Here is a 12,221-nt window from a genome sequence, read left to right on the forward strand (position 1 = left end):
TATGTGCTAATTTACAAATATGAGACCCTTGTTAACTTGTGGAGTTCAGTAACTTCATGGACATTCAGTTTGTTTGTTGTAATTGTAGAAAGTCTGTACATTTTTTTCGTGAATAAAAGCTGTTATTTCTACAGTGGGAGAAATGTGCTAATGTTATTTTTCTTAAGGAAGTTGTTTGTTCTAATTATGAAAGCTAATTTGGAAAATCTGTTCATTCTCAAACTTGTCAGTTGGATGTGCAACTTGAAAGATTTATGTGAGAGGTATGATGATACCTCTCTGAATTTTCCATTTACTTCTAGTCTACTTGAATGGTTGGGTTTTTTTTTTTTTTTGTTTGGTTTGGTTTTTTTTTGTAAATATGGTCTCATAACAGCAGTCTCTCTTTTTTTTTTTTTTTTTTTTTTTTTGTCCTTACAGATAGATACTGAAGAATTACGTTTTAAACTTTCCTGTGTTAGCCATGGATGTAGCACTCTCTCCTATGAGAACACAAGATCTGGACCCCACGCCATCTGATGCTTCTCCTATGCTTATAAACATGACTCCTACAGTAGATGGAGATGGGGAAGAGGATGTCATGAAAGAGCTTGATTCTGGACAGCAATATGACAAGCCACCTCCTCTACACACTGGGGCTGATTGGAAGATTGTTCTTCATTTGCCAGAAATTGAGACATGGCTTCGAATGACATCTGAAAGAGTCAGGGATCTGACTTATTCTGTCCAGCAAGACTCGGATAGCAGACATGTGGATGTGCATCTAGTACAGCTAAAGGTAGGATGAATTCAACATTGCATACTTTTACATGAAGATGGTTTCTTAAGGTTTGCTGCTGATGAAGTAAACAAAAGGCCTTTTCATAATAGCTGTATCATATCTGGCAGCTTTTGTTAAAAAATAGACCAATCTCTTTCAGGGAGAAAGAAAGGAGAACCATTTTCAGAGTTTTTTTTTACAGTACTTATCACTGGATTCAGCAGCCATAACCATGTAAATAAATGCATTCACACTCTAAGAGAAGCAAATAAAGTACTGAAAGAAATTTAATCAGTTATCTTGAAAATACCCAGAAATATTCTCTTTGATTTTAATGAGCTCAAGTCCATAAAACTCTAAAATCTGTTTCCTAATAAGCGTGGCTACTCACTTGAAACTTGAAGTACTAGGATAGAAAGAGCATAGGTCTAATGCCTGGGCTCTCAGTCACATGGAGGTTATGTTCAAGGCTGAAATTAGATGGGACTATATACAGAACAGTAAATACATAATTTTTTTAAATCTCTGACTCGCAGTAAGCAATAAGAAGTGATAAGATTTGAATAGTCACAGTCAATAAATCAATCACTGTTTTTTTTTTCAGCAGGAAAATGCATTAGGGAGACTAGACTTGGAAATAAAATAAAATGGAATTTAAAAACCTATGGATTTTTTTTGTTAAATCTTCCTTCCATCAACTCATCAACTGAAATTAAGTCTGTTTAAATAATTATAGCTCTCTTGATCCCGAATTTAATTTTTTTCAACAATTCAATGAAAATTCAGAACGAAATTCAGACAAATATTCTCTGGAACTTTCGTGCATATTCATTTGCATGACTGGGTTTCCTGAAGCACACTAAACATGCTTCTGAAGGAAGCAAACAGCCTCCAAAAATAGCAAGCAAATGTTCACTCTTCAGACTGAGCTGTCTTCAGAGCTGTGTATTCTGAGGCCTGTTTGTGCAAACATAGTTTTCCTTCATACTCAGCACAATGGTATTTTATTTATGTTTATTTTTGGACTGAGGCTTTAAGCTGTCTTAAAATACAACTCTGTGTACGAGCATTATCTGTAGAGCAGTTGTACTGTATTCAGTCTTGAGTTCTTTATGATCTATGCTCATGCCATTTTTTCTGAGAAAATTGGGATAGACTTTGCTAGTCTTTGAGCCTGTGCTGGCCTATGTCTACAACATTCAGTAGATTCTAAGAGAATATGTCTGAAAAGTATTTCTGCAAGCAGATGTTGAGAATCTTGCTGGACTTTATGCTGCACTGATATGAGTTTGCTTATGGCCAAATTAATATGGAGCTCAACTGAAACTGAAGAGGCAGGGAGCTTGTGGATGTCATCTGCACACAGCTTCAGGCCAGGTCAGAGTGCAAGCTGACCTGTGACAGCTTGAAATCAGATTGTTCTGCGCATACTATTTACCCTCATGCATTCAATAAGATGTCTTATTTCCAAATGGAAGTCAGTGAGTTAAGAGCATCCCTTACAGTTTTCTTCTTAGAATTTAAGTAGCGTATTCAACAGTACTTCTTAAAGTACATTCCTAATGGTGGCTTTTTTTTTCCATGTTAGCAGTTGCTGTATTACCTAGGGGTTGTTCAGGGCTAGGAAGGGACCTGGTTAATGCAACTGTTGAAAAGGGCAGAAGAATAACGCGTAAGAATCTCAATTATTCACCGTTATCTCAACTGTGAGCCAGTGACGGGTGCTAGGACTGAGGCTGTAATAAACAATGCTGTGTACAGAGCTTGGACTCGCAGAGAAGCTCTCTTTTTCTATAATCATTTGCATTTTAAGACATTTTTGAAATATTTGACATTATTGTTTTAGTTGTTTATAAAAATTGTTTTCTAAAAAAGATCTGGAATTCTTTATTTGGAGGCAAGTAGCATGTTCAGGAAGGAGGAAAAGTTGTCAACGTGAATATAGTTATCTCATTGCATCTGAGGATAATTGAGATCAATAGCTGCGAGTGCATTGTGAAAAAAGATATTTTCTCCAGGCTGTTTTGTTTGCCATAATTAATATTTTCAGTAAATGGAATAAAAGTAATTATAATGCAGTCATCGGATGAAGTCAGTATTATTTTGTAAATACAAAATAATGTTACTGAATTGAACAGTAACTTAAGAGTTTTTTTATATGTTAGGTTTATGATCAGCACGATGAGCACAAGCCTTATCTTTTCTTCTCATTGTAAATGGCGAAGTACTAACATCTCACATATGCATGAGTATGTAATTAATATATACAAGGGCTTCACTGAAAGTAATGCCTCCTATTTTATTATGTTGACCCATGATGTCAGAGGCAGATGGTGGTGGTATGGAAATACACATTGAGTCTTCCTGACAATATTCCATTACATGTTGTTGTCGAGTGACAGATGGCAGCAGAGGGGCAATCTGACAAAATAGCATCTGACATAAAAGTACATATGAAGGAAAGGTGTGGAATTGAAGTCCTCCACGCAGAATGCCGTATAATAACATAAATGCTATAATAATTCTCACTTCTCTCAGGTATACCTTCCAGCTCATCTGTGTCCTTCTGGAAATGATGTGCCCAGGCCAAACGCAGAACGCAGTCAGGCTTTGCTGCTACTGCATAGACTGGACAAAGTGTTTCATATATCTTTCGAACAATGTGCCCCAATTCAGTATTTTCTTTTTTCACAACAGCAGGAGATGATTAATTCATATTCAGCTTGTGATTCCTTGTAACTCCCAAGTTCCTCTATGACACTTTGTAATTTCTTATCAGTGTTATCTGTACAACTTCACATACAGGATTTTGTCTTTGTACTTTCAACTTTTTATATTTTTTTAATTCTCCCCACACCTTAACTCTAGCACATCTGTGACTTTTTTGGTTCCAGACTTATAATCTGGTGTGTTCCAGAAGCATCTCCCCTTAGTGCACACATTATTGTCATCTGCAGATTTAACAAACTTTCGTTGACAAAAATGAATGATACAAACGCAGGATAAAAGCCTATAATATTATAACTTCTGAATTTTTACACAGTGTCCATATGACATTTTTTCCATTGCTTGTTTTCCTCAGCCAGCAAAGGTGAAATGGCATTTCAATGCAGCTTCCTATTTGCTTTGGATGTCTCTTCTGTCTGGCTGTCAGCAGGCTTGTGGTGATGGGCTGGTTTGATGATCTAGTCCTTACCAGATTTGTTATTCATTTGTTTTTCCTAAATAATAATAATAATAATATATCTCTGTAAATTTCAAGTAATCCCTCTCTTGTGAAAATTTACTCGGATTCCTGCTGCAGATACATCTGTGCTTGTGATCTTTTTGCAATCAGCAGTTCTGTTTCTTTTTGTGACTGTTTCCTTGGGAATTTGAGCTTTTCCTGTCTATTTGTTGCATGACTTAGATCTTTATTAGCTGATCCTTTGAAAAAACTTATGTCTCTAACTTTTGCAATGCCTTCTCTCAGAACAAGCCAAGCAGCATGAGTGGGACACTTGTCTTATATCATCCCTTGGGAAATTTCCTGGAAAGCTCAACTTCATATGAGCATTTCAGTATAGTGGATGCATGACTCATAACTCTCCAGGGTTTGGAGTGCCTTATATTAGCCTTTTGTCTGATCATCACTCTTAACTTGAGCTGTGCTGAGATTCATTTTCGTCTCTCTGACACATTCAATGAAGCTGTGGCCAATTGTTACCAAATATTTGTAAAAGAGATTAAGAAAATTGTGGTTTTACTGCAAGCAAATCTAGAAGTCTGCACTCTGTCCTCAGCATCTGCTGATATAGTTTCATGATCCATTTTGCTATTTTATTCTGCATGTTCCTGCTTTTGCAGAAAATTTCTTCTTGAAGTCCTCCTGGCATCTGACTTGTATCCATCTTGCCATTCTTCTGCTTGTTCTGTATATTCTTTAAACATCTCAGGCAAGGTTCTAGTGTTTCATTTCACTGATTATTAGTTTTTACTGATTGCTTAGGAAAAATTCTCATTTTGCTTGCAATGTAATTTTGGATAATCAGATATAAACTTCTGCATGTGAGAAGTTTATTGTGGAGCAAAGTACTTCTTCACCATACATATGGTTTGAACTACTTATCTTCTGTTGCCATATAAACAGGCAAGCACATTCTGTGCTATCCTAATATCTTAGATGTTTATGGGACGTGGATCTTTTCTTTCCAAACAAAAAGATTTCAGACATTCTCCTTCCAGGATCCCTCACCAACTTCAAACATCTATTTACTGGATCTTCTGCCTTTCCTCCAGATTCCTCACATGATTTTCTTTGGATAGAGGTCAAATGGCATGTAGCCATTTTCCTTTTGCCACCTCTGTTTCCACTTACGGGGCCAAAGAATTTTTAGTTGTTTTTTCTTCATACTTAAATCCTTGATAAGAGATGAGTTTAAAGAATTACCAAGATATTGAAAGACATTTGTCTCTTATGCATCTGCAATTAGATAGTTTATTCCTTTGCTGTAGTTGTTCCATTACAAACATTTAAAAAAATTAGAAAATGAGATTGCTATACGAGTATTTCTCTCATACTCTTATATGGAATTTAGTAGGCATTTATTGTGTAAATAATATTAAGCTTTGCTGTTTTTATTGAATAAATAGGAAAGGCTGGAGCAAAGTACTTTTATGAGTACTTTCAACAGATTATCCATATCATTTTCTTTTAAAAATCAGAATTTCGAAATTGTTTATAGTGACCTTTTCAGTTTTTTGTAATTAGGAATTCTGACCTTTATTGTGTCTTTATTGTGACCCATAAAAGGGCAAAAATGTAATTTGCTTTTATTCTAGTAGTATTGCTGGAATACTTCATCTACCACCTGTCTTTCTCTAACATTAGAAACAGGGCTGGTTCTTCTTCTCACCTTGGTTTGATGCTTCTCAGTGGCCATATTATTCTGATGCTTGTGATAATATGTATTTTTCTTCTGTTGTAGACTTGCCAGAATTGGCAGTAGTCTTAACTGATAAACCACTCTGTTCCTTTATTTTATTTGATGTGTCTGCTATTAAAAAACAAACAAACAAAACAAAAACAAAAAACAAACCCAAACTACCACCACCACTACCAAAAGCACCGAAAAACAACCAAAGAAGAAAAACACTACTCAGACTTACAAAACTTACTATCATTCAGGTATCTATATTTATTACAGAACTTATTTGGACTTAAGCAATGAAAAAATGAGTGCACTTTGATCAAATACTATGATTGTCTTCCCTCTTCTAATTGCTTCAGTGATAAAATATGCTAGTACAAGCTTCAGAAACATGATCTAATGTATTCTGCCCATGCTCACTAGAGAAATATTACAGTAAACATCAAATTTCTGCACAGATGTTACCTATTAGTCTTCTCTGTTCTCCCCACTAATCTCATGCAAACACAAATGTTTACTGGGTGTAATTATATAAATAATTCTAAATATGATGAAAAATGTTGCATGCTAAGCCATTTGTGCAAAATAATCAAAACTTTTCCTGAGAATTATATTTTGTTTTATATTTAATTTATATTATATTCTTTAGTATGTGCCTACATTGTGGGAATTAGACTGCTGATGTCTAGATTTGCCAGAAAAAAATATATATATATCAGTATTATTTTGAAAGTATAAGTAGGGGTTAGTAATGACAGCTTGTAAAATTAAGTCAGAGTTACTGTATCGTTAGCTTTTGAAATTAAGAATGCCAATTTTTATTAATGGTGATTGAAATAATCAATTTAATAAATACATGTATAAAAACAAATAAGTATATATAGAAACGTAAGCACACAAAAAGCACCACTACTTAAATTTTGTTGGCGATTTATTTCTTGAGGATTGGTTTGAGGTTGTATAAAATTTACAAGGAAGAACATCATTCTCTTTCATAACGTGCATCTATTTATGATCCATGTAGTGAGCTATTATATTCACACTTTTTTTTTTTTTTGCTTTACATACTTTAGTAGGCTTTGTGGACATATTTCTTGAGATCATACTGGCAGGGTTTGTTACTTTTTCAATTTAATTTACATATAAATTATAATAGGTATCTAAGAAAACTATAATATGCTTAAGGAAGCAGCCAAAAAATAGGCACAGAAAATTGCCAAAATGTAGGGAATTCTTCAGTTTGTTTTGTTCTCAGCATTTTCTGATGGATGTTTATAATGAAGGAGTTGGCAGAAGAAATTTTAGGTTATAGAATGACTGCTGTCTGAATGTCAGAAATGCAATGTGAGTGTTTCAACAGTGTGACAAACTTGAATTTCAGTAAGCATAAGCAAATTCCATTAGTTTGTAATTTTTTTGTTTTGGGTATTTGCCTCTTAAATTAGATGAATTCTCACTCAGAAGAAAATCCCTTTCTATATACCTAACCAGCAAAGAACCTTCTGTGAATTGATATGATTTCTTTGTAAATCAAGTAAAATCTCACAACTGATAAGTAAGCTCATGGCTTATTTACCTGGGAAAGGTAAATTCCATATCTTTATTGCCGGGTTTACACTTTAGAGCTGATGCCCTAAGAATGAGCATACTTATACTGTGCCCCATTTCCCACATATTTTCTTTCCATGGCATTGACTGTTTTCCCAGTTCCAACCCTGTGACTGTGCTGTGTATGAGTGCCTTCCAAAGAATGGAGTTACTGTGGCCTTTACCCACACCCCATGTCAGTGGGAGCTGTGCTGAGCCCTGAGGTTTTCTTAAGAGATGCTCCAAATCTTCTGGAGGCCTTGTTTCTTGCATCTAACAGATAGAACTGGGTGGCAAGTCTGGATAAAAGCCCAGGGGCAGGCTGATGGTGTTGGTGTAATATTATCTTTTCTGGAAAAGGTTGTAAATACAGCTGGATATTTTTTTTTAACTGGGTTGTTTTATGCTTTCCCAAGTTGTATGTAAGGAAGAACTAGCATTGTTGCATACATACATGCAAAAAATTTGATCTAATTATTTTAATGCCTTCCATGCAACTGTCACTGGTGAGATTGTGTGGAATCAGAGACAGGGAGAAGCAGCTTCATTTTTGAACAGGAGCTGAACCATTTACAGCAGAATGAGCAGAAACAGCGAGTAAAATGAGAAATTCATAGCCACCAGTCCCATCCCTAAAATCTTTATGCATGCTCTCTCCCTGTAGGTGTCTCCCCAGAGGAAGGTAATAGCTTTTATGGAGCCAGAATGGTTTTTTGTTGCGTTTTTTCTTTCTTTTAGATGTGTTTCTCTTTGGGAAAAACATATAACACAGAAGGCATAATAGCAGCACTACATTAGATGTCATAGCACCCCAAAACTCTAACAGACCTTTCAGAAGTTCTCACAAAATATAAAAGTTCACTTGATCTACTAGTACATTCTGAGTTCCCTTTCCCATTTTGCACTAACTGCATTTTTCATAATCTACATACTCTAAGAATGTATCTTGCAACTTTCAGTGAATGATATTACTTTTCTATCTTCATTTGCCCTTACAACTTCATCTGCCCTTATCCATGATTAAATATGTCAGAAAGGACTTAAGCTACTATATATAGTCTTTCGTTTGGGTATTGTCATTTATCTGTTTTGTTCTGATCAGTACATGGGTTTCTGAGCACAAATTGTATATATATATTCAAAAGACAAGAAAGCAAGTATTCTTTCCATGGAAAAGGTTCTTCATATTTGATTAAATTGTAAGAAGTTGATGATTTTATATTCACGTTCCAATCTGATCAAACTTTCTGAAATATTTTTTCTAGTTGTTAGGGGCATGTGCATGCTTAAATATATACATATATATAACATGTTTACAATACTGTTAAAGAAATTCAGTGCCCCTACTACCACAGTATTTGCGTATCCAATTATTCTCATCCATCTTTTTTTCCCCCCCCCCCCCAAAATCTTCTGATTTATCTATCCTAAAGTGTTTGATCCTACTGTATTTACAACATCACTTAATCTATCTCTATTTGTAAGATATCTGTGCTTGCATTTTACCACAGGCTGAGTTATTCAATAACCGGTCTCTTGTTCTTCATACATATTGAGGGCTATCCTATTCCCAATGTGTCTATTTAGTACAGTGACAGAATAAAAATCTCTGACTTGACAATATCAGTAATACCTTTTGGGAAAGTAAGAATTGTACTCAAGGAGTAATGCTATATTGTAAGTGATGTAAAGTATCTGTATGTCTGGGTATGTTAGAAGTATTGGAATAACTTCTAGAATAATAGCGACAGAATTGATTTTTTTTTTTTAAAGCTCTTAAACTGCGTAGAATGAACAGAGTGGCTTATACACCACTTCATCATCTCCTGTGAAAGGTATGACTGGAATTTGTTATGATATCCTAGCACTGTCCAGCAGCAAGAAGATAAAATCATCAAATGGAAGTTTGCAAAATCTGAGCCAGCTATGATTAAAATCATAGAGCTGAAATACTAAACTGAATTTTCTTATTTGCTCTTCAACTGTAATTTTGGGGCTTTATTTTTTAAAAGCAAGGATGGCTAGAAAAGTTAAGTCCAGGATTTTAGGCAAATATATAAATTTCACAATCTGTACATTTACACGAATCATCACATCATTAAACATACAGTAAAAGGAGGAGGGGCATTTCCGAGGACGTCTTGTATAGTAGCATCTGAGCTATCTTGTGCTTTGAACACTCCTTTTGCCATTCAGAGTTAAGTAATAAAGATAAAATGACTTGAAATATAAAGTTTAGAAATTTCAAAGAAACAGAAGATTCAATGTAAAGAGAACAACAGCAAAGTGGTGCACCAGAGCAACTGTAGGACTAACTGCTAAGGACTGAAGAATTAAGGCGTTCCTTCAGTGGGGCATACACAGAGGCTAGGAAGTGATCTGAGCCAAATTATTCCTTGTGGAGTTTGAAGAAGCTGGACCCCACCCCTTCCCATCAAGAAGAGCTGATAGCTGCATTTACTGTGCTTGTGAAAATGTTCATATGGTGATGCTTAGAGATGTAATGAAATCTCTGGAGAAAATATATATTTAGTGAGATCATCAAGGATTATTTCAGGAACTTCCTGAAGTTTTAGTTGTGGCCTGTAGGTCTGTTTTAGTTGAGAGAAAACAGTTTGTTACACGCTGATTTTAATTCCACTATCAGATACAGAAACTCCTGTACCTGTTTTTTTCACATCATATCCTGCAGTGGACGCTACTGACACATTGCATTAAATTAGCAAAAATTACACAGTGTGTAGCCTCATTGGAATTCTTGCATATGAACCACACAAATACTATCTTCTCTGCAAAGAGTAGTCTAAACATCTATGCTGTTTATGAATCTTAGCCAGCAGTTCAGTATAAGGAATCAATGTGGAGTTAAACAGGAAAGCATACAAAGGAAAGGAGCCAATGTCTTTTCACAATATTGCATCTCTGATTGAGTATAGCATTGTTTTCCTTCAAAGGTGAAGAACTCATAGTGCTATATTATTTTTCAAACTTCAAGTAGAATAATTAAGAAATGTTGAAAGCATTTTTTTTACCACACTACAATTGAAGTGAAATACTTTTTCTTTTCATCTGAGTTGTGCAAGGTAGCTCTCCTGACTCGAATCTCTTCCGCATTTTCCTGATCTTACTTATAAATGAAACAATTACTACATCTCTTTCTCAACTCCTCTTTTCTTTCTATTTTTTATTTTTTAATGCTAAGGAATAAATAAAGCATCAAACTTACAATCTGGCTGGAAAGACGCTGATTTCTATTGAAATTTAAATCACTATTCTGTTCTTACAGTTGGGACTGATTTATGAATTTTGCACCAGTTTTTAATTGTCAGTTGCATTTTGCTACTGTGTTTTCAAATAATAGCTTTCTGTTATTTTAAAGGTTGCTTAAGAAGTTAATGGGGAATAACTCACTTTATACAGGTATTCTAGAAACAGGTGAAATATCTTTTCCTCTCTTCAAAAGAATACACAGGATTAGTGTGGACCAGTTCATGGGTTTTATAGAAGTTGCAAAGAAGTTTCTTTGCATTACTAGATTTATTTTTCAGTCTCCTCTGTTTTCCTGCTTTCTGCTCAGTCTCTTTCTCTCACAATTTTCCTCTTTCAAAGTTTCCCATCTGATTCCTGTCCTTTTTCATTTTTTTTCCTGCTTGTCCTTCACTGAAACACATAGCTGAGTCATCAGCTACCATACTGAATTGCCATTTCAAAAAGCAGTTTTCTTTCTTTCCTTGCATTGATCAATGCCATGTCCTGTGCAGAGGGCAGAAACCTGCCAGAACACGTATTTAAGGAACACTTTCTACAAAGGAAATAAAGCAGGAGAGTGGAGGACAGTGCCATTCTCTGTGCACAGGCCATGTTTTACTCTCATAGACTTTCGACTCCTATTTCTGTGACCACAGAAATGTAAATAGAAAATTATTTAAGGTCTTTAATACACTAAAAGAAAAAAAAAATAATTTAGAGCTTAGGACTTGCTTTTGCTTCAGAGTTTTTTGTGAGATTGTGGTGTGTTCCCACAGCAAATCAGCTATTCAGCAGTTGGCTATGCATTCTCATACTGGCCTGTGTTACTAGAATCCAGTCTTGCTGACTTTAATGGAGTTTTTAAGCTTTATTTTGCATCTTCCCTTATTAGGGACTAAGGTTCATTTGTTACAACAGAATGAATGTGGCTTTTCTTAGAATACCTTGTCCTTCAGTTAAGAAATAGAGCTATTAACACTTACAAAAATGAGGTAAATTAATGTTGGTAGTTTAGAATGGCAGTTGAGAAGCAGAAATCTGCAATAATTCCTCCAGAATTTTCAATCAAACTGAAGTTGCTCAATGCTTCAGGTGCACTTTGGAGGCCACACTTTCTTAAGACTACATGTAAGCAGACTTCATTCTTGCAGAGCCCAACTGCAGCTGGAAATCAGCTAGTGAGTGGATGTCTGCCTGCCATTGAAAAACTTAACAAAAATGTTACCTGAAATCAAAGCATCTTTATTTGGTTATATGCAGAAAAATTAAGAATTAACATGTGCTTAGGATGTAGTACAACAAGTGTGCATGTGGCATCGTTGTGCATCTTAGTGCATAGCACTTGAACTATGAGATCACTTAAACATGGAATTTAGTAATATGCATTTGAGTGTTTGCTTTTTTTTTTTTTTTTTTTTTTTTGAATGGGAATAACATACTTATAATGTTGTACCTTGTGTTATTTCTACAAAGATTTATTTATTGAACCACATCCCCATTAGAGCAATTGCTTTGCATGGTACAAGTTTTGTGTCACGTAGCATTGTAGGAAAATCTTTGTAATTTGTCTTCCTGGTTCACTGTATAGGAAGATTTTCCTTAAGGGGACAAATTAGAAGTTTAAAAAAATATTGGAGTTGCGTGTGGTGTACTGCATTTATGATGTACATTCATTTTCTTTCACTTTTTTCAATTTCATAATATATTTATGAGAA

The 12,221-nt window shown here is 35.0% G+C and overlaps 1 protein-coding gene across 1 annotated transcript in view; it reads left to right on the forward strand.

Moving 5' to 3' along the window:
• Positions 1-463: 463 nt before the first annotated feature.
• The window catches only part of AKAP6 (A-kinase anchoring protein 6), a gene marked incomplete at both ends in the record, with an annotated part of 207,848 nt that continues 196,090 nt past the window's right edge, over positions 464-12,221 (forward strand). The window contains one exon of the mRNA XM_079537288.1: positions 464-778. Within this exon, the coding sequence (XP_079393414.1) occupies positions 464-778 (315 nt within the window). The remainder of the gene's footprint in view (positions 779-12,221) is intronic.

Source organism: Tetrao urogallus (assembly GCF_951394365.1).
Source record: "Tetrao urogallus genome assembly, chromosome: 6".
Classification (NCBI taxonomy): Eukaryota; Metazoa; Chordata; class Aves; order Galliformes; family Phasianidae; genus Tetrao; species Tetrao urogallus.